This window comes from Alexandromys fortis, unplaced genomic scaffold, assembly GCF_014885135.2.
Source record: "Alexandromys fortis isolate MF-2015 unplaced genomic scaffold, M_Fortis_MF-2015_v1.1 scaffold_80, whole genome shotgun sequence".
NCBI classification, from domain to species: Eukaryota; Metazoa; Chordata; class Mammalia; order Rodentia; family Cricetidae; genus Alexandromys; species Alexandromys fortis.
The window spans coordinates 6,148,547-6,175,887 of NW_026068174.1; the positions used below are offsets into that span (position 1 = coordinate 6,148,547).

General features: G+C 44.7%; 1 protein-coding gene and 1 non-coding gene across 7 annotated transcripts in view; both read right to left on the reverse strand.

The window, feature by feature from the left end:
* The window catches only part of Tmigd1 (transmembrane and immunoglobulin domain containing 1), a 164,274-nt gene that overhangs the window by 8,698 nt on the left and 128,235 nt on the right, over positions 1–27,341 (reverse strand). For 3 of the 6 annotated variants that reach the window (XM_050128922.1, XM_050128917.1, XM_050128921.1), the window contains exons 3-4: positions 2,498–2,601; positions 2–280 (exon numbers count right to left, since the gene is read on the reverse strand). In XM_050128922.1, coding sequence (XP_049984879.1) covers positions 2–280; positions 2,498–2,601 — 383 coding nt within the window. Of the gene's footprint in view, position 1; positions 281–2,497; positions 2,602–5,069; positions 5,170–8,471; positions 8,506–12,072; positions 12,344–27,341 lie in introns of those variants that run through there. The other 3 variants (XM_050128918.1, XM_050128920.1, XM_050128919.1) reach the window with 3 other exon arrangements.
* LOC126492478 (U6 spliceosomal RNA) lies at positions 9,963–10,069 on the reverse strand. Its single transcript, XR_007589598.1, has one exon. It is a non-coding gene; the product is annotated as a U6 spliceosomal RNA (small nuclear RNA).

Below are 27,341 nucleotides of genomic sequence, written 5' to 3' on the forward strand. Positions count from 1 at the left end.
CAAGTAACATTCAGCACCACGGAGACCGACACCGACTGATTGCTCTGCAGCTTGCAGGTAAAGCGAACTCCGTCGTCGTCTTCTCTGATGGGAGAGACACAGACAGAGCTGCTGTTGATTTGATTTCCAGTTTTCAGATCTACGATTCCATCGCCTCGGTACCAGAGAAGTTCTTCATCGCTGGTGTGGTTTTGAACCGCGCATTCCAGAGAGGCTTCGACACCAGATGGGGTGTCCAGGACATAGTTCTCAGTTCTGCCATTTACAGTTATAACAGAACCTGCGGATATAGGGGGAACAAGCAATTAAGGTAGGCAAATGTCTAACCTAGATGTCCGCCAGCAGAGGACAGGTTAAATGAATTATGTTGCAACGGTGCAATAAAATATACAGTCAACAATGAAAAGCAATTATATCAATCGACGTGATTTTACAAGGCGTTAGATATAATGCTTTTCGTTTGGTAGTTTTTGTTTGTTTGGTTGATGAGTTGTTCTCAAACTGAAGATCCTCCTGCCTCAGCTTGCCAAGTGCTAGTATTACCTGTGTGAGAGCGTGGCATAATGTGTTATTAGCTAAAGTGAGAAAAATGGCAAAAAATTATGGCCACCAAATTTTGCTGCACGTTAAAACCACCTAGTGACCTTTTACATTCTAATGCTAGGCTCCTGGCCGTCTGATTGCTCGACAGGAGTATAACCTGGTTATTGGGCTATTTAAAAGTTTCCAGGGTGGTTCAAACGCAGAGTGAAGTTTGACAACCACCAAGTAGAAACAGTGTGTACAAAACAACTCCAGAATGAGCTGATAGAAAAAAAAATGGGGTTCTCATTAAGAAAAGCCTTGGGAAAATACCATGCATTTATATAGACTGGAGCTGGTAAATATAGGTAAGATGTGGAGAATGACCAGGTTGATGCGTTTGCTTTGATGGGGGAGGGGTGGGTGGAGTAGGAAAGCAAGGACCTGAAAAAGACTAGCAAAATGGAAAAGTATTTAAAACCTAAGTTCAAAGGTAGAATGCAAATTCCATCTCTAATAATTACCACAAGCTTCAAAAATGAATATGTATATGGACAAAAACTGACTTAAAATACCTGTTTTGTTAAGTGATAGGAATATGGATGAATCTGTTCTTGTATGTCTCATGTTTTATTGGACAGTACAGTAAAACTTAAAAATGTTTAAATGATTATGATTCATGAGGTAGACAAGATTTTGTGGGGTGTAAAATATCTTTTGTTGTTTGGGTTTTTTGTTTGTTTTTGTTTTTTGTTTTGTTTGGTTTTTGGGGTTTTTTTTGAGACATAGTTTTTCTGTCTAACAGCCCTAGCTGTCCTGGAATTTGCTCTGTAGACCAGGCTCAAACTCACTGAGATCCACCTGCCTCTGACTCCCAAGTACTGGGACTAAATGCGTGTGCCACAACTGCCTGGCTGTTGTTTGTTTTTGGAGGCAGGGTCTCACCATGTGCCCCTGGTTGCTTTGGAATTTGATATGTAGACCAGGCTGGCCTCAAAGTCACAGAAATCCTCCTGCCTCTGTCTCCTGAATGCTGGGATTAAAAGCATTCACCCCCTTGCCCCACAGGTTTGTTTGTTTTTGGTTTTGCCTTTTTGCTCTGATTTTTAATAAGTTTTTTTCTCATTACATTGTAACATACTCCTGAGTTTCCATTTTTATTTTCCTGGTTCAGAAGCAGATAACAAAAGATGGAGCTTTGGCTGCTGCTAGGCCGTCCTCCCAAATGTTTGCACAGCCTCTAACTTAAATGTAAGTGTGCCAGTGCCTGCAACTGTACACACTCATACAAAGGCCAGAGGACTCCAGGGGACACCCTCTATCTCGGCACCTTATTGCTTGAGACAGAGCCTTCCACTTCAGCTCTGCTGGCCAGTGAGTTCTCGGTCTCCACCAGTGTCCACTCCCCAGTGCTGGGGCTACACAAACACAGAGCCTTGCCAGCTTTTACAATGCATGCTGAAGATGCCGGCTAAGCCAGCAGCCCAGCCCCGTCATTTTGTTTTCTGGTGTTTCCGATGGAACCTGGAGCCTTTACGCTAATTAAACATTCACTATACTACCAAACTACAGCTACAGCCTTGGGCCTGATTTGTTTTGCCATGAATAAGTATTTTAAAATGTGAGGGAGGCCTTAAAGCCTCTTTAAGGCTGATATTGTCCTGTAGCTGACGTGTTCAAATAAACAGAGGATTACCTCTCTTGAAACTGGTACCTGAAATATATTAAAATTCGAGAAAATTCTGACTACAGCTCTAGAGACAATAGCACACTTCATTCTCTTAGACAATCAGAGCCATAAAACAATGTTATTCCCCGCCCCCCCCCCAGTTTTTAAAACGTTTTCTGACTCCTATACCGTGAACCATTCATTATATTGGGTAACCATTCCAAATGGGTACTTAAGGCTGTTTCCAATGTTCATAAATTATTATTTTTTTAACCTAAAAAGAGGTCATAGAGAATATTAACTTACTTGTCCTCCCCTGTGGCAAAGATACAATCACTAGGAGAAGGCTGCATGCTTGCAGTGGCCCCATGATCTTCCACACCATCCTTAATGAATGCAGGCTGGGTCTCCTGGAGGCAAAGAATGCAGTTGGTTCTGTACTTTGATCTACAATGAGTTTATGAACGTTCTTCCTTTTAGACTCTTAAAAAAGTCCCAAGTGAGTCACCCCAGCTGTAACTGTACACTCCTTCTAGTTTTTAATTAAACACGTCTGATTAAGTTCTTTTAGTTTTTAAGACTTTTTTTTATAAATGACAACAAAAAGAAAACTACAATGATATAGACTAGTATCAGGTAGTCTTGAAGAGGGGGAACATGTCTTTCCTGGAAACAATGAGAAAACCATCTCTAACGGAGAGAAATGAATTCTGCAGTCTCAGCCATCCGAAATGAGCAAAGACACTCTCCTTTGAAAGTCTAACTTGGATCATACTTGGAAAGCTGTTCTCCACTCAGAGAAAATCTTTATTTTATGAATTTGGGAATCTTGCCAGTGTGTATGCCAGCACCACTTGTGAGCCTGGTATTGAAGGAGACGAGGAAAATAATGTTGAGTCCCCCCAGACTCAGAGCTGCATAAATGGCTGTTAGCGGCAGTGTGGGTGCTGAGAATCGAACCCAGACCCTCTGCATTAGCAGCAAGTGCTCTTGACCACTAAGCCATCTCTCCAGCCCATCATGGAGAGTTCTTGAGATTGCTACAGATACAAAGGTGTCTCCTTGTAGCAAATATGGCCTCTTGTCTTAATATTCCCTCCCCTGGTCACATGTAGTCTATAAAAGCTAGATAATCAAGGCCTTCCTTTTCCCTTCTGCTCCATCCTTCTGAGATATTTCAGGTCTGTCTGGGAAAAACATATATACATGGTTTCCCTCAGAGCTAGGGGCAAGGAGTATGGTAGAGTACCTGCCTCAAGTATGCAAAGTCCTGGGTTCGATGCCCAGAACTGCGGGCAGATGGACAGACAAAAAGAAAAAGGGTACTGTTGTGCTTATGTCAGAAACACATCTGGAATGACTTCTAGACTAAGTGACGTCTAAACACATCACATACATTTGTTCAGTCACAGCTGGGCCCCATGACTTCCTCTTTGTTTTGTCACTGAAACAGTCTTTCTTTCTTTCTTTCTTTCTTTCTTTCTTTCTTTCTTTCTTTCTTTCTCTCTTCTTTCTCTTTCTCCTTTTTTATTTCCTTTATTTTTTCCTTCTTTCTTCCTCCCTCCATCCCCCTCGTTCTTTTTCCCTTTCTTCCTTCCTTCTTTCCTTTCTTTCCCCCTCTCTCTTTTCCTTCCTTCCTTCCTCCCTCCCTCCCTCCTTCCTTTGCTCTAGTCCTGTTCCAAGAGGAGCAAGAGTGCTTCCCACCAGACAGGAAAGCCCCTACCAACCTTAAGATGCAGTTTCTACTAAACTGAAAAATTTGTCATTGAAATCTTCTTGCCCAGTATCTCTGGGCAAGTGACAGTACCTCTGTCACTCTATAAGAGTGATGACCTCATCCAGGCAGTGGTGGTGCACGCCTTTAATCCTAGCACTTGGGAGGCAGAGGCAGGCGGATTTCTGTGAGTTCGAGGTCAGCCTGGTCTACAAGAGCTAGTTCCAGGACAGGCTCCAAAGCTACAAAGATACCCTGTCTCAAAAAACAAACAACAACAAAAAAAAAAGAGTGATGACCTCAGCACCAGCGAAATGATGGCTCAGCAGAGAAAAATGCTTGCTATGCAAAACTGACATCCTGAGTTTGATCCCTGGATCCCATGTAAGAGAACAAACTTCCGAAAGTTGTCCTCTGACCTTCGCATGTGTGCCGTAGCCTGCATGAGCCCACTCCCCTCCACACTAATAATAAATACAATAAAAAGAGTGATGATTAGCCGGGTGGTGGTGGCGCACACCTTTAATCCCAGCATTCCGGAGGCAGAGGCAGGTGGATCTTTGTGAGTTTGAGGCCAGCCTGGTCTACAGAGTAAGTTCCAGAACAGCCAGGGCTGTTACACAGAGAAACCTGTCTCAAAAAACAAAAATAAATTAATTAATTAAATTAAAAAGTGATAATTTCAGAATCTAATCACTAGTGGAGTTTTCTTAGCAGTTCAGTGAGAGAACACTGTCATAGCCTGCAAGATGCTCCAGCTTCAATCTCTAGCACACCAAGGAAACAAGGAGGGTTAGAAAAAAGATGATAAAACAGTAACTTTTTTCAAGCACACCTTGGTATAGGTCCAGAATAAATAAATACTCAAGAGTGAGCTGGGCGGTGGTGGTGCACACCTTTAATCCCAGCACACGGGAGGCAGAGGCAGGTAGAGTTCTGTGAGTTTGAGGCCAGCCTGGTCTACAGAGAGTTCCAGGACAGCTAGGGCTACACAGAGAAACCCTGTCTTGAAAAAGCAAGCAAGCAACCAAACAAACACAAAACCATCAAGAGTGTGAGGTTTCACCCTACTCTGTGAGGGGGACGAACACAAGATACCAATATCTCAAAGTCAAGCCCCCTCACTGCACTTCACTTTCTATAAAAGACAAGCATGTCACTCACCTACTGAGCTCCGAGCAGCTGACCTCCTCAGCTGACTCTTCCTCTGCCCAGGAACCCTGAATTATTTCCCTGTTATGATCCTTTATAATGCTTGGATTTGAACACTTTATGACAGCGGTGTCAAGTAACAGAGATAAATTGGGTGCAAAGTCTGTTTCCCTTTCTGGATTCCTTGAGAAGACAGTAATTGGGAATGGCATCTTCACAAGATCTCAGCTTTTCTGTGTACCTAGGTTACTAGGTGGGGCCGGATATTACTAACAGGGGTGTATTGCTCAAGGGAAGCCTGAACTTGTGCAGAACCCTATAGCCCATCTCACCCCACACTGTCACTCTCGACTGAGATGGCAGAGCCTGGCGATCTGATAAGTGGAGACCTGTGACGGGACACGTCTAAGGAGAGGTTTGGCTTTCAGAATCATCCTAACACTCGGAGAGTTCACATAACTTAATTCTGGAAAATTTTTAATCATCAGTAACCTGAGCCCAGTGCTGAAGCTGTGCCAAGCAACCAGAGACGGTTTTAGCGCCTCGAGGCTCTCTCTGGATGGAGGAACCATTGCATGAGACATCAAGAAAGAGCTAAACTGATTTTACTCATGAAAATACTCAAGTTGGATTCAAGAAGTGGCTCAGCGAGTGTTACTTGCTGTGTAAGCGTGAAGTCCTGAGTACAGCTCTACAGAGCCCACGTAAGAGCCTGACTTAGTAGCTGTAACCCAGCACTCCTGCAGGGAGATGGGAGGTTGAGATGCGGGGAAGAGACCAAAGAATTCCAGAAAGGCCCCTGCCTCAAACAAGGTGGAAGATGGGGACCAACATCCAAGGCTGTCCTCTGACTTCCGTACGTGCATGGGCGCTCATGCACATGCATGCACACAGCCCCACCCCCATACACTCATCTTTTATGGTAGTATTATGAATGGATATTTTATCTGCCAAGTACTATTGTTCCTATTCACTGAAAAATAGAAGGATGTTTGTGATTATCCATAACCCCTTTCTCTGTTGCTGGGAGTCAAACCCAGAGTTTTATATATGCTGGGTAAGCACTCTACCACTGAGGTATACCCTCAACTCTCCTCATCTTTGTTTAGTGGTCATTTGTTTATCATCTTAGGCAAGGCCTCACATAGCCTAAGCTGGCTTTGAACTCACTATGTAGCTATAGCTACTGTAACTCCTGTTTCTCCTGGCCCCACTCCAAATGTTAGGATTACAGGTGCATACCACCGCACTTGGCTCTTTCCACGTATTTTAACGCATTGGGTAAGCACACCAGAGACCTATTTCTTACTGACTGTGTGACTCTGAAAAGGTATCTAACCCCTAGGAGCCTTTTGTTCCTGATGAACACAATAGAATTACCATCAGCACCCTCCCTGTAGAGTCACTGTGAGGATTGAGTGAAATGGAGCATGCAAAGCTGCTGTACAGTAGCCTCTTCATAAGCTGTAATTATTATTGTTATGAAGATAGGCCGGGCATGGCCCAGCCTTGCTCCAGCATTGTTCAAGCAAGGATCATCATGGAGAATTGCTCCTGTGGGCTGGGTACAACCCTCTCACCCCAAGCAGGCGTGGAGTCTGTTCTCAATGGAAATAAGAGCAAGTGTGTTCTACTATTACTATTTAAAAATGGTTTTCAGCAGCGCTGGAGAGGTGGTTCGGCTAGGAGTGCTTGTTGTTCTCGCAGAGGACCTGAGTTTGGTTTCAAGCACCCGTGTCAGGCTGCTAACAATTGCCTTTAACACTAGCTCCAAGGAATCTGATGCCTTCTCCTGCCCCCACAGGTACCTGCACACACCCACATAGAGGCCTAAATAACACTTGAAAAACATTTTTTAATGATTTATTTATTCTTATTCTATGTGCATTGGTGTTTTGGCTGCATGTATGTCTGTGTAAGGGTGTCAGATCCCCTGGAACTGGAGTTATAGACAGTTGCGAGTTACCATGTGGGTGCTGGGAATTGAACCTGGCTCCTCTGGAAGAGCAGTCAGTGCTCTTAACCTCTGAGCTATCTCGCCAGCTCAATATAAATAACTTTTAAAGAGTGACTTTTTGCAAAGGTCTAATGCCTTTGGGTTTGGGATCTTAGGATAAAATAAAGCTTTGAGAGCAAATAGTTCATCTAACAACCATCCCAGGAAGCATCATAAGTAAGACGGGGAGAGGAGAGAACTCCAGCGGCCATGCTAGTGTGCAAATGACTACCGTGGAGCCTTCAACGAGCTCTGTGTGACACAGCCCACAGTCAGTTCAGGCAGGGCAAGGAGCCTGGGCTACTAGCCATCAGTGTCTTTCCATCTTTGGTTGGGAGGCAGTGACTCCCCCAGCACTTCCAGCCTGCCTGGTGAACCAGCTTAAAGACACACAGGAAGTTACTCGGTCTCTGGGAACTGTTTGTGGGTAACTTCTATGTAGGCCATGAGGACATGGGTAGGGCACTATCAACAATTTCTATACCCAGATATTAGATAATATTAGGAAACAATAGTTGATTATTCATAGGGGTGATAATGGTGTTGCGGTTACGAAGGAAGCATGCCCTAATTCTCAAGCGATGCCTGCAAACCAAGTAGGGGTTAAGCATCATGACAATTGCAGCTATCAAATGAGTCAGCAAAAACAGGGCTGGGGACCTGGCTCAGTGGGAGAGTGTGCTTTGGGTGCGCTCTTCAGCAATACAAACACCAAAGCAACAGAATGAAAGGCAGTAAAAGTTAGATGACATTTACTGAATTCACCCTTTTAACAGCTATCCTTTTAACTTCTGAGTATGCTTGACAGTTTTAATATTAAAATGTTGAAGCAGTGTATTAAGCAAGTATTTATTGAGTAGCTATTGTGTACTAAGTATTTGAAATACCAGTTCCAGCCAAGCCAATTATGGTGGCTCCATCCTGAAAGGTGTCTTCTCAAGTCCCTCTACTGCCCTCTATGGAAGATTGCTGAAGTAACTCTACAAGGCTTCAATATCTCCTGGGGCGGAGGGGCGGGGGAGGAGTGGGCTGCTCTGATGACAACTCACCCAACTCCAAAGGTGGAAACGGCTCTAGTCATTCTAGAGAAACTAATAAGGAAGCCGGTGAACCCTGCCACGCCATGGACGATAGATTCAGGGCTATGCTGTAGGTCCACAACAACAGGGTCACAGGTCAAGAGGGTTGCCCAGACAAGTCCCTGGGGATGCCACTGACTGTTGAATTAGGAGCGGCAGGGCTGCGTCCCCGGCACCAGGCTGCCCGCATTGCTAGGTTATGCCCCGAAATAATTACACGGAAACTGTATTTTTTTTAAACACTGCCTGGCCCGGCTAGTTCCAGCCTCTTATTGGCTAGCTCTTACATATTGTTCTAACCCATTTCTAATATTCTGTGTAGCCCACGAGGTGGCTTACCAGGGAGGATCTTAACCTGCATCTGTCTGGTGTGGGAGAATCGTGGCGACTCCTTGACTCAGCTTTCTTTCTCCCAGAATTCTGTTCTGTTTACTCCACCCACCTAAGGGTGGGCCTATCAAGGGGCCTAGGCATTTTCTTTATTAATAAGAAATCACTCCCACATCATCTCTGTAGTGTGACAGAGAAGCAAGGAATCTGGCAGTCACACTCTAGTGACCAGAGAGCAGCTTTTGGACCAACACAGGGATCCAGTGGTTACCCTTTCTACCCAGAATCCAACAGGGCCCACTAAACTGCTTTAAGTTAGTCACAGGAGTGATGTACATCTATGAGCCCTGCTACCTGAGGCTGAGGCCAGCCTGGAGGACATGGTGAGTTCAAGGCCAGCTTAGGCAAGTTAGCAAAGTCCTGTCTGAAAATGAAGGGCTAGGCATGCAGGTCAGTGGTAGAGGACCTGCCTAGCAGGCCCTGCTTCAGGCCCCTGTAGTGAAAAAAAAAAAAAAAGTCATGTGACCTCCAGAATTTCTAGCTTAAGCAACTCTCCATTCCCTGTCATTAGGACTCCTCATCATAAAAACCATAGCCCTTGAACCAAGGCCTGAATTGCCACAGAGCTGTCCTTCAGTGGGATTAGAGAAAAAGCTTAGTCGTTGGGGGGCCCTTGGTTCAGGCCCTAGGACCAATAACCAACAATAACAATGCATAAAACGAGGACTTGAGGCTCAGATTCCGTGCCCAGCACCCACATGGTGGCTTACAATGGTCTGCAACTCCAGTTCTAATGGATCCAGTGCCCTCTTTCTGCCTCTGTGGCACCAGGCGTGTACATGGTGCACAAACATAAGTGGAGGAAAAACATTCAAACACATAAAATAAAAATAAATAAATCATTAAAAAAAAAGACCAAAGAAACCATGTGTAGGGTTTCCAGATCTAGCCAGTGAAAAATACAGAACACACCCCACTGAATTTAAATTTTAGGTAATAATACTTTTAAAATGCAGGCATGTCCAGTATAATGATTAATGCGGTAATTCATGACAAAGTCAACACTTGGTATACACTAATACTTAAAAAAAAATCATTGTTTCTCTGAAATACAAATATAGTTAAGTTTCTTATCCTGCATCGGACAACTTTACATCAGTTTAACCTTCACCTTTTTTAAAAAAAAAAATGCTATTATTTTATACTTTATGTGTACGGGTATTTTGTCTGCATGGACGTCTAGGCACCACATGCATACAGTGCCCAAGGAGGCCAGAAGAGGGTGATAGATCCCTGGGGTTGGAACTACCCACAGCTATAAGCCACCTTATGAGTTCTGTGTACAGAACCCAGATCCTCTGGAAGAGCAGCCAGTGCTCTTGACTGCAAAGCCATCTCTCCAGGCCCTCTTCACTTGTTTTTTGAGACCCAGTTGCACGTAACTCAGGTTGACCTCTTTCTCACTACGGAACTAAGAATCACTGTGAACTCCCTTTAAAAAAATATATGGAATGGTTCACAAATTTGCAAGTCATCCTTGCGCAGGCGCCAGGCTAATCTTCTCTGTATTGTTCCAGGTTTTGTACATATGCTGCTGAGGTGAGCACAGTGTCAACTTCTGATCCTCCTGCCTCAGGCTCCTGTGGCAGTGTTGGGGTCACAGGTGTGGGCTGCCACGCCCTGTTTATGTCCGGCTGGGGATCAAACCCAGGGTTAGGCAAGTGGTTGATCAACTGAGCCTCGCCCTCAGTTCCTCCCTTGTCTTTTAAAAGGGAGAGAGAGAGAGAGAGAGAGAGAGAGAGAGAGAGAGAGAGAGAGAGGATAAGGAAAGGGACTTGTCTAAAGGGGCACACCTCTCTAATGACCAACTGGGGTCAGAATTCCTTGAAAACTGCCCTCTGCACATGTTTCTCAGATGTATTTAATTTTTCTTTAATTAAAAAAATTACATTTATTTTTCTTGGGGGATGGCATGCATGTGCCACGGCTCACGTGTGAAGGTGAAACGATCTCTCCTTGTACCCTGTGTAACTGGGGACTGAACTCGGGTCTTGAGGCTTGGTAGCAAGCACGTTACATGCTGAGCCGTCTCGTTGTTTCCTAGTGTGACTTCTTGAACTACTACAAACGAGTTTAGAGCGCTGGGAAAACTGCCAGACCTGTGGGCTGTGCGCATGCTTGTGAAGGTTTGTGTGGGGGAGGCTGCATGTATGTGTGTACAGTTTCTTGGGAGACGCTCTCTCATCCTGGGCTGAACAGACTTAGATGTCACCTTACCCTCCACAGCCTACCTATACTAAAATCCAAACTCAGTCTCCCCCATCGGTCCTATTCCTTTCTTCCTTCTTCGCCCTCTATACATTTTGGATCCAAAGGAAGGACTGAGAAGTGATTTTTATCGAGTACCAATCACTCACTAACCCTCTCCTTACACCTTAAGCGTGCTCTTTCAACCCATCTTTGCCTCCTTTTAGAAGGTGCCCATGATGGTTACCGTTTCACTCGTAAGGATACTAAGCTTAGTGGGCTTTGGGTTAAAGATGATAAAACTAAGACAGTGCAGTGGCTGTGGCTAGGTGGCAGGGAGCTCGCCTAGCATGCATAAGGTCCTTGGTTTTATCGGCGATATAAAACCAAAACCAAAACAATACCAACAAACAACAATACTAGTAACCCAGAAACCCAACTGCAAATGTTCCCACAATACATGTCCCCTGCCCCCAAAGTATCATCTCTCTCTCTCTCTCTTTGATATGTGTGTGTGTGTGTGTGCGCGCGCGCGCGCGCGCGCGCGCGCGCACACACACACACACACGCTCGCATGCACGGGTAGACGCTGGGTTTTAATACCAGAAGTCTTTCTCTGTCACTCTTCACCTGTTGTTTTTTGTTTGTTTGTTTTTTGTTTTTGTTTTTCGAGACAGGGTTTCTCTGTGGCTTTGGAGCCTGTCCTGGAACTAGCTCTTGTAGACCAGGCTGGTCTCGAACTCACAGAGATCCGCCTGCCTCTGCCTCCCGAGTGCTGGGATTAAAGTCGTGCGCCACCATCGCCCAGCGTTTTGTTTTGTTTTTTAAGATAAGGTCTCCCTCTGTAGCCGCAACTAGCCTAGAACTCACTGTGTAAACCAGGCTGACCTCAAACTCAGAGGTCCTCTTGCCTTGCCCCAACTCCCTGTGCTGGGATCAAATGTGTATGTCACTACACCAAGCTTCATGCTATTGCTGTTAAACAGCATTTCTTGCTGAATCTGGAGCTCACAATCACTAGCTAGACAAGCTAGTCAAAGAGTCCCCAGAGATGCCTGCCTCCCCACCCACCCATCCTTTGAGTGACAGGCGCGTTCTTCACCCCTGGTTTTGACCCGGGTACTGGGGGTCTAAACTTAGGTCCTCACACTTGTACATCAAGCGCTTTACCCACTGAAGCATCTCCCGGCCTTTATCTTATCTTTGACAGAGGATCTTACTGCGCAACTCAGGCTGGCCTCCAACTCAAAACCTGCTTTGGTCACCAGCAACACTCTTTCTTCCTCCACTTGAGGGCGGGCACTGGTAGGAGCCATAGTACACCAGTGACCTTTGCGACTGACCACTAGAGGTCACTTCTTACCCACGTTGGTTCTTCCTCACAGGTCTCTCGCACTGGCCGGACTGGTCTAGTCGGCTCAAAGAGGGGAGGGGTGGAGTGGGAAAGGAGATGGGGGAGGGGACTGGGGATTTCGGGAGTGGAGGCTAGGACACAGAAGGAGCAATGCAGAATAAAAGGAGGGAACAATGTTTTCTAGTATCAGTCTTGAGAGAAATGGAAAGAGCATTCTAAGACTTCCTTATCCAAAGGGGGAGAGGAAGAGGAGGTGGGGCGGCACCTCCTGATGAGCTAGTCCACCACCTGTAAACAGTCTCTTTGCTTCCCAGAACTGCCTCGTGGAAGTGGGTGGAGCTCCAGCCCGGGGCCCTGAGCACTAGTCGCTGAATATTTGTAATTTTGTACTCTTTTGCTTAAAGGGGCCTCTCCATATAAGCATCAAGCCCCACAGGACCTGGCTTTTAGCCCCACTGGCTCCAGTACAGAGGATTTAAAGAGAGAGAGAAAAGAGGCCAGGAGTTCCAAAGGAAAGCACCCGCCCCAAGACTAACAAGGGAGGGTTCCCTGTTGGGGTAGGAGGGTTCATTCAAGGGCCAAAGACCCCGGGTGATGAACTCCCGCCGCCGGCAGTCAGAGGTGAGAGGGTCCTTCCTCCTGCTGGTAGTAGTTTGCCAGAATCTTAACAGACAGGTCTACAGCATCCTGTTAGCTGCTTTCTGAATAAACAGTGGTCTTGCCAACCATTGTGTTGATTTTGGAAAGGGGAAAAAAAAAAAACCAACACCGAAAGGACAGTCCCAGAATTCCTGTGCTGTGAACTTTGCAAAGATCCAAATGACAGGGTAGCAGGAAACCACCTGCTCACAGTTCCTGAATACCTGCTTTATCAGTTCTTGGTTAGCCGCCTCTCACCTTTCCCCACACCTGAGGATATAAACAGCCCCAAATCCCACCCTCCCAGAAGTGGATTTGAAACCTGAGTTCAAGGGCTGCCCTGCCAGTAATCTCCTTTGGCAAAATTTGTCATTTTAGAATTTGGTATACTGTGTTGTGGGCAAATGGCCCTGGTTCTGTGAGTTCTTGGGGAAGAGCCCGTGGCGGGAGGGGCCGGAGGGGAAGGGCTAACATTCCTCCTTAACAGCTGAACTGCTCTGCCGCGGAACTGCTGCCTTCAGCGTCTCCCCGGGCTTAGGAGATGATGTAGGAGCGGCGGCGGGGTTGGGGGCGGTGAGAGAGAAAAGAGGATCAGAAGAGGAGAGGGTCCTAATAAAAGGCCAGTCTAGCGCCCACTAAATGTTCAGCCAGCTTTGGAAACCCCACCCTTCCTGACAGGGTGCTCTCTGCTTCTGCTTCAGTAAACACCTGTCTTCAGCTCTCCCGCGTCGTCTTTACTTCCTTTGTCCCCGGACCTTCAGTGCTTTATTCATCTCGGGAGAGACCTAGGACATCTGGGAAGCCAACATGACTCTTGGTACAGTTCCATAGCGAGATAGACAGTTCTATTTGGGAGATGTGATGGGTTCTGGGATAAAAGTTCAAGCAGTACCCATAAGGCTAAGGGCAGATGACATGAGGAACCTGGGTTTTGAAGCTCCCAGGCACTGCTGAGAACTGACTGCTTCTCTCCCAGCTCCACTTCCAGCAACTTCAATTGGGTAGCTTGAAATTGGCCAAGGTGGAAGTATTTATATAATTGAAATTGGCAACCACTGCAAATCCAGACTCTCCTGTCCGGAGCTGTCAGACATCTACCAGAGCATCGTTGTGCCTCCCCAACACACACGTACCACACCGACTGCCTTCAGCCTCTGTGTTTGTCTATGTATGGGCTCACGGAGCAGACCTGCCAATGGTCCCCGGCAATCTTCCTTGTTCTGTTATGCAGATATTTAAGGTACTTTCCTGTTAATTATATTCCGATTCCAAACAGTTATCTCTTTTCTTTCTTTTATAACACATAATTGTTCTTGTGCCTCATTTGGAGGCCCTCCTTGCCTTAGGGATTAAATGCCTTCTTGTGAAACCTGGGGCAAGGATGCAGCCAGGACAGCAAATTACTCTTTCTTTCCAGGAGTGAGCAGTACAGATGCCACCAACAACTGCACAGTACACTCCAGATGTACGCTGTGTCATGATTCAGTGTCTGTCTGGGCACATTTGCAATGGTAGAGACTGTGCCATCCAGCTTCACCCTGGTAGACACGTGATTTACCAAGCTCCATCCTGTGCCCTGACCAGTGTTCTTCCAAGAAGCTGGAGGTCCCACAATGAAATCCTGTCCTTTTAGGACACCGGGGAAATTTTACATGAGCGTATTTGCATCAGATAGAGAGAAACAGGCAAAGAGAAGTCACCCCAATGATGGAGGTCTCAATGTGAAGACCATTAGCTGCAAGACATACCATGGAGAGATATACAGGAGGCGGAGGTCACCCACATGCCTACTTCCTACCAAGTTCTCCTATAATAAATAATTTGAGGTGCCAGAGGTACTTGGTGGTAGAATACTTGTTCCTAAGTTCAGAGTTTAGTCATCAGTAACACACACACACACACACACATACACACACACACACACACACACATGGGGGTGGGAGGACACTGGGTGTGATGATATATTCCCTTGGGGGCACTGGGTGTGATGGCACACCCCTGTAAAACCCACACTTGAGAGGCTTAGACAAAGCCAGCCTAAGCAATGAAGTGAGACGCTGTCTCGATAAACTAGAAAAAGAAAAAAAAAAAACAGCATACGGCACATAAACAGTTAATAATTTAAAATGTTTAAAACTTTAAATCAAGGTGCACAGCAGGACTAGTGAGGAAAAACAATCCCAGGCCACACCTCCGACCATGGCTCCCCTCTTCTAAACCTGCTCCCCAAGGCATGTCGTCATTGTCGTCGAGGTTTGTTACCATAATGACAAGTACAGTCACTTTGTTTTGTGTTCTTGGCGTATTTATATCTAGAACAGTGTTTGGCACATGGTAAATATCTGTTGAAAACACACTGTCCCTCCCGTCTGGGCTGGGGTTTGAACCCAGTGCCTCTAAGCCACACTGCCAACCCTAATAATATTTTTACTCACTTATATATTAACCATGTTTCCCTTTTATGTCCTCAACTGCTTCAAGGTTTTGCCAAGGTTTATCATTTCTCTGTGACGCCGTTTACACCTTTGTTTCTTCTTCCACAGCTACAGATGATATCTCTGGACTCTTATCTTGGTTTCTGAGCCAGTCTGCCTGACTTGAGGGCTATGCCCTTCCACGCTACACTGAACATCGCACCCGGAGCAATCCTGGGCCAGAGTTCCTCTGTGTAATTAGGGGAAACATGTTTTACAACAATGCGCAGGGGAAATGGATTTTGGACTAGCACATCCCAAGGAAGAACAGAAAGAAGATAATGGAGGGAGTCCTACTTAAGTTATTAAAGTAAGGTCAAGTGATAAGATTGCGGATATAGCTCAGTGGTAGAGTGTTTCCTTAGCATTCATGAGGTCCTGGGTTCAATTCCCAGCACTGCATTAAGTATAGTTCAGAAACATTGAGATATCAGCATATGTCCACAGCTCAGGGGCTAGGGATGGAGTTCAGCATGCACAACCTTCCCTCCTCCCCCCCCCCCCCCCCCCCCCCCCCCCCCGTTAAGGGTCAGGGAGTTACATCAGTGAGTAGGGGTACAGTCTTCAAGCCTGATGACTTGAGTTTGGTCCCTGGAACACACATGGGAAAAGTTATGGACAAACTCCTCTGACTTCTACCTTCCCACGTAACACATGCACAGCACACACACACACATACAAGCACAGTTTTTAATTTTAAAAAGCTCAGATTTTTTACTAACAGTCTCCTGTTACCTAAAGTGCTCTCCTGACCTTTCTACAACACAGGGCCTGCTTCATACAATAAGAATTCTTTGGGCCTAAGAAACTGGTAGGCACCTTGGGTTCACCTCTGCTATTGTTGAATCCTGCAAGTGCCATCTGTGTGTTCTTGGCACGCAGTGAAAAGGAGGGTAGGAGGCGAACACAGCCCTGGCATAAGCCTGAGTGTGGGTTACACTAACAGCGCAGGACCAGAGGAGAAAAGAAATCAGGCAGGGCTTTGTTTGCCAGGAGCCCCTGGCTAGCACTGTGCACACAAAGCAAACACTGTCCACATCCGTGCCTCAATACAGATTTCTTGTCTTTATCCTTTCTCCACCTACTTCCAGAAGTAGAAAAGCATCTCTTGTTTTTTATTGTACTTCCTCATCCCCAGCCCCTCCCACTCTTTGTTCTTAAAGGCACACACTGTGGATCTCAGGCCTTTGGACTCAGCACTCAGGACAGATAGCAGGGAAGCAATAACTTCCCATGGGGCTCCACACGTTGAGACCCTAAGGACTACCCCTTACTCGGCCTTCTACCCAGACTCATCCCTGTGGCTCAGTAGGGGCATCCGGCTCTCTGCCAATTTCCCCACACAGCCAGCCAACTGCACATCTTGAGTTCTTACCCAGGGCCAGTGGAACCCTGTCAGTGTTTGCTGTAGGAAGTAGTAGGGCTGCTTGGGCTATGACCTAGCTAGATTTGAACTGAATAAATTTAGCATTTGAACTTAAACAAACAAACAAACAAAAACCCATATCATTAATTGATACTATATTCTACTGGGAATAACAGAAAAATCGTAAAGTGGCTTTAGAAACTTTTTTTTTTAGTTATAAACTGATTGGCCCATTTGCTCAGGCTTCTTATTAACTCTTATAACATATTAGCCTATTATTCTTTTCTATGTAATTAGCCACATGGCTCGGTACCTTATTCTGTGAGGCAATCACATCTTACTACCTTAATGGCCCCTTCATTTTAATTTTTATGTATTTATTTGTTTTACTTAATATTTTCATCAGTTTTAAAATATGTGCACATGTATGCATCTACGTAGGAGTGTGTACATGTGTGTGCAGGTGCCCTTAGAAGCCAGGATATACTGGAGCTGGAGTTACAAACAGTTGTGAGCTGTCATGTGGGCGCTAAGAAACAAACCCTGGTCCTCTGCAAGAGCAGCCAGTGCTCTTAATCACAGAGCTATCTCTCCCAACCCTGTTTATTTGCTTTTGAGGCAGAGTCTCACTCTGTAGCCCGGACTGGCATGGAACTTATTATGCAGCCCAAGCTAACCTCCAACTCATGGCAATGCTCCTGCCTCCCAAGCACTGGGATTACGAATGTGAATCAACAGGCCACTGCATCGAGAGGTAGTTCTGCAGTAAACCAGTCATCCTCACTGTTTCCCTGAGTTCTAGGAGCTACTCCAGAAGATGAACCAAAGATGAGAATGAGGCTAGGAGCTCTTCCTTAAAGTCTGTATCACAAATGCAACAGCCTGGGAATAGGCAGTGGGGGAGGGTGGCAGCATGGGGGACCGAGCCCGTGAGCAGTGAGTGTGGTCTAGCCAGCGGGAGCACAGCAGAACCAGAGAATGTCTGTTACAGGAAGGAGCATTTGCTTGGTGTCTGTGAGAGAAAACCCAAATATGTGATCACACAACTCTTTCTTCAGTTGACTGTTGAGTAAGAGTAGAGGAACTGGGTTTGTTTGTTCCTGTATGTTCTCGGTGCCTTCACCCTGTGAGCTGTTAAACTTAGGCAACAGCTGAGACTGTCATAAAAGACTTCAGTTCACTTTCTCCTCACACACAAGTCCTGTCTGCTTTGTAAACAGACTTATGCCATGTCAACAATAGACCGATTTACAGCCTTGTTTTGTCTTAATAGAATCAGATATCAGCGATGTTCCAGTGGTTTTGGTATTTACTAAGTCCGTTAGAAGAATTCTTTGGAAAGCAAGATCTTGTTCTAGGAGGGGAAAAACATTTCCACACTAGACAAGTCTCTGTGGTTTGTTTGAAAATGACAGTAAAACAAAAACAAACAAACCAAGATGAACAGCCACGGTGGCACCTGGGGTATAGCTCAGTAGAAAACAAAAACAAAAACCTGGGCTCTATCTTCAGCACAAAGATAAAAGAATAAGAATCAAAGGAGACCCCAAGTGGTGGTGGTGCACTCCTTTAATCCCTGCACTTGGGAGGCAAAGGAAAGAAGACCTCTCTGAGTTCAAGGCCAACCTGGTGTTCAAAGTGAGTTCCAGGACAGCTAGGACTATTACACAGAGAAACTCTATCTCAAAGCCCCTTCTGCTCCCACCCCCACAAAAGAAGGAAAGGAAAGGAAAGGAAAGGAAAGGGAAATATAGATAGCTTCATGCTCATATTAAAATTTAACGATATATATTCAGAAATAAGGACAAACAAATTTTGAGCCTAGTATATCTGTCAGGGTTCTCCAGAGACACAGCACTAGCAGTTTCAGTCTATGTACCTGTCTATCTTTATCTGTCCGTGACTTCTGGGATTGGCTCATATCCCATGAAGGCCACCGAGTCCCACCATCTGTTACCTGCAAGCTGAAACCCAGGAAAACTAGTACTATAACCATTCTGAGTCCAAGGGCCTGAAAAGCAGAAGAGCCTGGTCCAAGCAAGGAGGAGGTGAACGGTGCAGCTCAAACAGAGAAGATGGGGGCCTTGGCTGCCTTTGTTTCCTCAGTGGGTTGGACGATGGTCACCTGGATGATGGTAGGGACTGAGGATGGCTGGTCTTTTTCACTTGGTCTACTGATTAAAACTTTTCCCGGAGAGCATCTCCTAGATACCCTCAAATAATGTTTTTCCAGCTCTGTGGGCATCGACTAGCCCAATAACAGCGATGCAACACACAGGGAAGTGCAACTGTTTGTTTACACCATCCTTCTGTTATCTGTACTGGGTTTTTATTGCCTACTTCTGCATAACAATCACATTTTTATATCACATTTCATTTTAACAACATCCTCTTCACTATTTGGTTTTAGAATGCTATTCTGTTGTGTGACTTTTGCATTATGATAGCTATGATTTTATAAAAACTTTAATAACAGGTTTGATATACCGTTCATATAAAACCGACCCTTTAAAATTACAGTTTTGTAGGGCTAGAGAGATGCCACAGAGGTTAAGAGTATTTGCTTTTGCAGAGGACCAAGTTTGGTTCCCAGCACCCGCATTGCAGCTCACAACCATCTATAACTCCATTTCCAGGGAATGTGACGCCCTCTCCTGACCTTCATGAACACCAGACACATACAAGGTGCGCATACGTGCATGAGGGCAAAACAACAAACTTTTAGAAATTGCAGTCCTGTGCTGTTCGGTATATTCACAGAGTTGTACCGCTGTCACTAGTGTCTAATTTCAGAACGTTTTCACTGCCCCAGAAGAGATCCTCAGCAGCCACTCCTTATCCCCTCCACGTTTTCCAAAGCTGCTGATTGACTTCCTGGCTCTTTGGTTGCATACCTGAACATTTTAGGTGAGCATAACCTGCAAAATGGTGGGTTTTTTGTTTTGTTTTTCAAGACAGGGTTTCTCTGTGTAACAGCCCTCACTGTCCTGGAACTAGCTCTTGTAGACCAGGCTGGCCTCAAGCTCACAGAGATCCGCCTGCCTCTGCCTCCGAGTGCTGGGATTAAAGGCGTGCGCCACCATCGCCCGGCCCTAAGTCCCAGTTTTCTAAAGTGGAACTACTTTTTATCACATCATCAATGTATTGGAGTTGCAATTTTTCCACCAATCTAACAGGCGAAAAATGACATCTCAGTACGTGTGTGTGTGTGTGTGTGTGTGTGTGTGTGTGTGGTGTGCAGGGGGTTGTAATAGCTTTACCGAACGAGAGTTCACTGAAGTATAGTTCACCCTGGAACAGTCACAGCTCAATTTCTCTTCGTTTGGTTGGTTGCTATTTTTTTTCTCCATTCACAAGTCCTGGTTGCAAACGCTACAATCCACTCCACAGCATCAACACTGCTATTCTCAAGGTGGGTTTCATTTGCTTTTCTTCAGTGGATAATAACACTGACTATCTTTTCATGGGCTTATTGGTCATTTGTTTATTATTTTTCTTTATAGAAAAATCTCTGTTTAAATCCTTTGCCTGTTTTTTAACTGGGCATTTAAATGGAATCATGAGGGTCTTTATATATGCAAATTATATGTCCCTTATCATATATATGATATGCAAATGTTTTCCATCAGTTTGTAGGTTGCCTCTTAATTTCTTTCTAGTACTCTCTATGGAACAAACATTTTTAATTGTGGAAGTCTAAGCCAAGTAGAGTAAGGTGGTGCATGCGTATAGTCCCTGCCTACAAGGAAAACTGAGACACCTGAAGCCCGTGACGCTCAAGCTGTCCAACCGAAGACTTACTTTTGAAAAGACAGGGTCTCCTATGTAGCCATGGGTGTTCTGGAATTCACATAGACCAGGCTGACCTCAAACTCACAGAGATTCACCTGCCTCTGCCTCCCGAGTGCTGGGATTAAGGGCACAGGCCACCACACCTGACTGACGGTTTTTTAGGAGAAGGGTGACAAGAACACACATGGCTCCCAGAGAACTCAAGTTCTCCTCCAGTACCTTGTCAGGTGTCCACACCACCTGGAACTCCAGTTCCAGGGGCTCCGGTGCCCTCTGTCCTCTGCAAATGTTGGCACCCACACCCCCCTCCCCGCACACATACATGTACATAATTTAAAATAAAAAATAAAACAGAGAGCTGGCAAGATATCTCAGTGGGTTAAGGTGGTTGCAAGCCTGACAACCCAAGTTGGTTCACCAGAATCCACACGGAAAGAGAGAAAGGACTCCTGCAGCTGTTTCTGACCTTCACATGTGAGTGGTGGCATGTGAGCCCATCCTTGTACACACACACACACGTTTTAAAGGATCAGCTGTTGTGTGGCTTTAGTGGGTTTGTATGTGTGTGGTGTGTGTGCTGTTTCCACCCACATGGCATTCTGGTTGCCAGCATTCCTGGATTTTTATGTGGATTCTGAGATTCCAAACTGAGGCCCTAATGCTCGCACAACAAACAATCTTATCACTGGACCCTATCCCTCCTAAGCCCTGTTCTAATTTTCATTTTGAGACCAAGTTTCCTGTAGCCAGGGTGGCTTTAGGCTTGCCAAGTAGCTGAGGATGACCTTGAACCCCTGATCTTTCTTCCACTTCCCACTGGCCATTGCTAAGGATCTGTGAGACCATGCCTGTCTATTTTGTGTTACTTGTGGTTCTGAGGACACATCCAAGGCATTATTCTCTTGTTCACCATCACAAAGTTTATTCCTATGTCTTCTTCTGAGAGTTTTATGGCTTCAGAACTGTGGTCCATTTGGTTGTATATAACATGAGATGGTTCAAGTTCATTATTTTGCAAGTTACCATCCAGTTGACCCAGCACCATTTATTCAAAAGGCAATTCTTTTCCCTTAGTGGTTTTAACAGCCTTGTTAAAAATTGGTTGACAAAAATTGGAAGCATGGGGACCATGGGAGAGGAATGAAAGGGAGTGGGGAGGAAAGGAGAGGAGCAGAGAAAAAATATGTATAACTCAATAAAATCAATTAAATAAAAGAAAAAAGAAAGAAAGAAAATTGGTTGACAAGAACTGGGAGGGCTTTCTGGACACACAGTTCCAGTTCACTGATAGTTCACTGTCACCCTAGGCTACAGCCATTCTCTCCTCTGGGATCGTACCCCACGCTGACCTCAAATTCACCACATATTTGTTTGAGGGTGACCTCCAACTTCTTCTTTTTTTTTTTGGTTTTTTGATACAGGGTTTCTCTGTGGCTTTGGAGCCTGTCCTGGAACTAGCTCTGTAGACCAGACTGGTCTCGAACTCACAGAGATCCGCCTGCCTCTGCCTCCCGAGTGCTGGGATTGAAGGCGTGCGCCACCATCGCCCGGCTGACCTCCAACTTCTGACACTCCTGCTTCCGCCTCCTGAATGGCTGAATTACATGTGTGCACACCATGCCCAGTTTATGGAGGACTGCGCTTTTTCATAGGTTTGATAGGTTTTAATATTTTCCAGATAGTCTTGGCTATTTCGAGCCTTGCACTTCACTATAAATGGTAGGAACAACTCACAAACTTTTGAAAGAAAAAAAAAAGAGTAAGAAGAAGCAGCCGAACATTAAGTTGCTGCTGCTGCTGGCGTTTGGCAGAGGTTGCACTGGATAGAGAGGTTTGGAGTTAACACTATCCCGTCATTTCTCTGATCAGGAGCATGGGAACACTGTCTGTTTAGGTCCCAGTCTCTTTCAGTGAGGTTTCAAAGCTTTTCAATGTGAACATCTTGTACTTCTTTTGTTAAATATATTCCTAACCATCTTATTCTTTTGGACGCCATTATAAATGGCTGTCTTCTTCATTTTCTCATCCTACGAGTCGAGAGCACAGAAATACGTTGAAGCCAAGTGTGGTGGCACAGGTCCATAATCCCTGCGTTTTAGAGGCTAAACCTGGAGGATTGAGAGTTCGAGGTTAGCCTGGGCTACATAACAAGGCCCTATCTCAAAACAGAACATTTAAAAAGTACAACTCATGCTCCCTCTTGTTTTGTGCAGCCTTGCTGAACTTATTCTAGATTTTGAGTGGATACCTGGGCTTGTCTCTTTAGAGATCAGATCATGTCATCTACAAATAGAGGTAGTTATATCTTTTTTTTCTTATTTAGATGACTTTTGTTAGTTTCTTTTTCCTCGTTTAATTACCCTGACTGATGGATGTGCCCCCACATAATTGAACTCAGGACCTCTGGAAGAGTAGCCAGGGCTTTTAACTAACCTCTGAGCCATCTCTCCAGCCCAGGAATAAATTCTTTTAAAGGTTTTTTGTTGTTCAATTTTATGGGACACACGCACTGTGTTAGTAACACGGAAAATGCAAAGTTGACCCTTGCTTAACCTTGATAGTTATTACTACCAAGGAACAGAAAGTGACCCTCATTTATTTAAGCACAAAAGTGATCCACTGAAGAGGAACGGTTGAGGAAGATGGAGCAGCAGGCTCTGAGAACAGGTGAAGAAGAGGGCCCTGACGGCAACTAGACAGCAGTCTACATAACGCGTAAACCTGAGTGAGCAAGAGGGCTCTGTGACCTCCACTGCTTGGAGGAGGGTGACAGTAACTTTGGCTGTCATACTGTGGAAACTGAAGTTGCCCTGGGAATGGATGCTTCTCTCACTATGGCTGCGGGCGGGCGGATGCGGTCATTACTCCTCCTCTTTATCTTCCTAATTGCTGTGAATTCAAAGTTGGAAGGGCTGAGGGTGTAGCTCAGTGGGCGAATGCTTGCCTAGGTTCCGGTTCAGCACTGCCAAACCGAACAGCAGAACAACAGACTGCTGTTCTGGACTTCCGGGCACACATGCTGGCCTCGCTGTTGGCTGACTTCACGAAGACCTTTCAAGACTGCTGTAGGGGAAGAAGGCTGGGATTTAGTAAAGCACTTTGGGTGCATTTGGTGCTTGTAACTAAGAATATTCTTCTCAGCTACGATGGCAGTTAAGACCTATTTTTAAAAATGAACTGAAATTAGAAGTGTACATGCGAGTTACTGCCTCACAAGTTGGCGCGCCGGTGTGTTTTGAAAATAGCAGATGCTTCTCGATTATAGAAAGAACAAATAGTTTTGACCTCTAAAAACTCAAAAATGAAAATTAAAGCAGACTGGGTATATAGATCAGCGATAGAATGCCACAGAATGTGATAGAAGGAGATAGAATATCAGAGGCCTTGGATTTACCCCTCAGTACTAGGGGGAGGGGAGTGTTCACTTTCTATTTCCTTTTAATTTCATGTTAATATATACGTGTACCTATTTTGTAATGTATGTGTTTAGCCATCTAGGTACATGATTTAGAAATATATAATATGTAAAATACATATATGATACTAGAGATTTATGCTCAGTCATTTTTATGGATACAGTATGCTTCGCCAAGGGTTTGGAGAACACTGCCTCAGAATAAATAGCTCTGTGTCTATGTTTGAGAGAAGAGAGGAGGCAGAGCAAAGAGGACAAGAGGAGAGGGATTACCTCAGCAAGGCAGCATTCCAGGTCCACAGTAGGAAGAGGCTGAGTTAGGGTATTGGCTAAAAAGGAACAAGTCCCAGGGAACATGGTAAAGGGAAGACAGAACCATTGACAGCCAGCAGTACACGAGCTAAGGAATGACATAGGATCAACTACGGGACTGAGAAGAAGAAAAAGTCATTAGGAGATAAGGAATGAATTTTTCTTTAACTATGTTGAATCAAAATGCCTCTGGGGACATCCTGTGAATGGACCCGTGGTGCAGTTGAGAAAGAGAAGCTGGATGGCAGCTGCCAAAAATTACTTTGTAGAGAAATTTAAAAATCCATGTTTTACAGTTCTACAGTATGATACTAGAAAGATGCTGTCGTGGAATACTCTAACTGTGTAAAGGTGTGCTACATTTGTTTGTGCTATAGAATACTACGTTAACTGTGTAAAGGTGTGCTACATTTGTGCTACAGAAAACTACGTTAACTGTGTAAAGGTGTGCTACATTTGTTTGTGCTGCGGAATACTATGTTAACTGTGTAAAGGTGTGCTACATTTGTTTGTGCTGCGGAATACTATGTTAACTGTGTAAAGGTGTGCTACATTTGTTTGTGCTGCCTCTACCTCTGTAGAAAGTGTGCTGTACCCAGGTACACTTTCACCAAAGTTCACTTATGGAACACGGAGTTCATTGGGCTTACTTACAAAGCAATGGGTGAGACGTTAGTTACAGGACTGTGGGTGCTCCACCTCCAAAAGACCACACTGGACAGTCTTTATATGGCAGGGGAAATGGGGTTCCCATAGCTTCCTAGATGGAGCCCCCTCCCCTAGTTCTGCCCCACTTATATCTTCTAACCCGTCCACCAAGTCCCATTCTGTGTGCAGAATTAGGGCAGAATTGCATACAGCCAGTTGGTGGGGGCAGCTGGATACCCAGATGAGGGTCCCATGACCCAAACTGACCTCTCCTATGAGGGAAAATGAACAGTCAACAAGCTCAGGTGAGATGATATTTGTGGAAATACCCAGCCAAACTCCCAAAGGGCAGCAGTTTGACTTGGGGTTTCATGCTATACAATAGGCATCTTGTATCACAGTCTACCTCATCATATCCTACACAGTCACACTCACACAAGCTTACAAAGTAAAAGCCACTCACAGGTTCTTAGTACCCAAGACCTCAACTAACAAAGGGGATAAAGATATCTATTCTTGGATCATTCCTGTGACTATAATTATCCTTACATCTATTAGAATTTGACAGTCACAAATATGAAGTGACTGAATATCATGAGCTAAGTAACTAATCCTTTAGGGTTATAGGCAGAAAACACCAGTTACTTATAGTAGGAATAGGTAAAGGTGAGTTCCAACCTAAACCACAGTAACAGTCAGTGATGTTTACCATTGAAAAGAGAAACTATTGTGACCCAACAGTTTTATACCCAGCTAAATTTCCACTTGTATATAAAGGCAAACAAAACACAATATCAGGGCTGGGGAGATAGCTCAGACAGTAAAGTGTTCCTGATGCAAGTGCAAGGATTTGAGTTTTGATCTTAACCCACATAAAAAGCCGGGTACAACATGTGCCAGCACTAGGGAGGCAGAGCCAGGAGGATCCCTGAGGCCTGCTGGCCAGCCAATTTAGCCAAATCAGTGATTACAAGTTCAATGAGAGATGCTATACTAAAAAATAAGGCAGAGATATCTAGAATTGACTTCTAGAGTTTATACACGTGTGCATATGCACCTCTACACATGGGTACACACACACACAGGAACACACACATACACTTATATACACCTTTTCAAAAAAATCAGTTTCAAGCATTTAAAAGTTTATACTGAAACACTTTTTGAAAGTTATCTGATGGTGAAGTCTGGACAATGAAGAAATTCCAGGATGAAAAACTGAAGAACACAGAAAACATAGCCTGTCATGAAATGTCAGACTGCATAAATCTAGAAATGAGGGCAAAACAATTATAGATAACTTAAATTAGGATCCACATAGTTAAACAAGGAAGATCATCTACCGAGCAAACTGAGGTAGATTTCCATGTGGTGATGAGGACCAGGATGGAGCCTTTGAATCTAAAGAGAGAGAAGGGAACATTTGTTCAAGGGAATAGCTCAGCACAGGGTACCAGGGTCTGTCCCCATCCCTCTGTTGGAAGACAGCTTCAGAGTGGGGTGAGGCGATGTAAAGTAGTGGTGGTGGCTCAGTGTAAGATCAGAGTGTGAGTCAGATGAAACAAGTGTCTACACAGAAGGCAATGCTGTCAGGGCCCTGGCAGGGTGGGCATCCCCATGGGAACATATCCTGGGCTGGAGCAAGACAGTTTGAGAAGGGTGACAACAGTGACGATGAAGTCCTTGGAAAGGGGAATTAAAAGGTTTTTGTTTCATTTTTATGGACTGAGGTGGGAATTGCACTTGACTAGACTGTGCAAGGCCCTGAGGCTGATCTCTAGCATTATAGTTTTAAAAGTTTCTGCTATTTCTTTGCCATTTTTCTTAAACTATAGGACTGATTTTGAAAATATGCCTTGGGCTGGGGATGGGATGTATCTTAGTCGGCAGAGTGCTTTCCTGTATAAACCAAGTGTGGTGGCACTTACTTGTGTTCCTAGCACTAGAAAATCCAAGGTAGGAGGGTCAGAAGTTCAAGGTCATCCTCAACTACACAGTGAGTTCAAAGCCAGCTTGGGATACATGATGCTCTTTCTCAACTAAAAAAAAAAAGTCTTGAATCAGCAGATATTTGTTTCTTCTTGATATTACAAATAACTACCTGGGGAAAAACATTAAGATATACCTAAAGTACTATTTGATGCACATGTATAAAAATGCAAGTTATACCACATTATTAATACTAATTCCTTTCAACCTTGTCTTGCTTCCCTAATACATAATTTTAGGTGCACCAATGTGGAGATTTGTTATAAGCATTTAAAAACTACTCCAAGGGATCAAGGGGATACAAATTGGAAAAGAAGAAATCAAACTCTCACTGCTGGCTGATGATATGATAGTTTACATAAGCGATCCCAAAAATTCTACCAAGGAACTTCTACAACTCATAAACACTTTCAGTAATGTAGCAGGATACATGATTAACTAAAAAAAAATCAGTAGCCCTCCTGTACACAGATGATAAAAGGGCTGAGGAAGAAATCAGAGAATCAACACCCTTCACAATAGCCACAAATAGCATAAAATATCTCGGAATAACTCTAACCAAACAAGTGGAAGACTTGTATGACAAGAACTTTAAATCTTTGAAGAAAGAAATTGAAGAAGACACCAGAAAGTGGAAAGACCT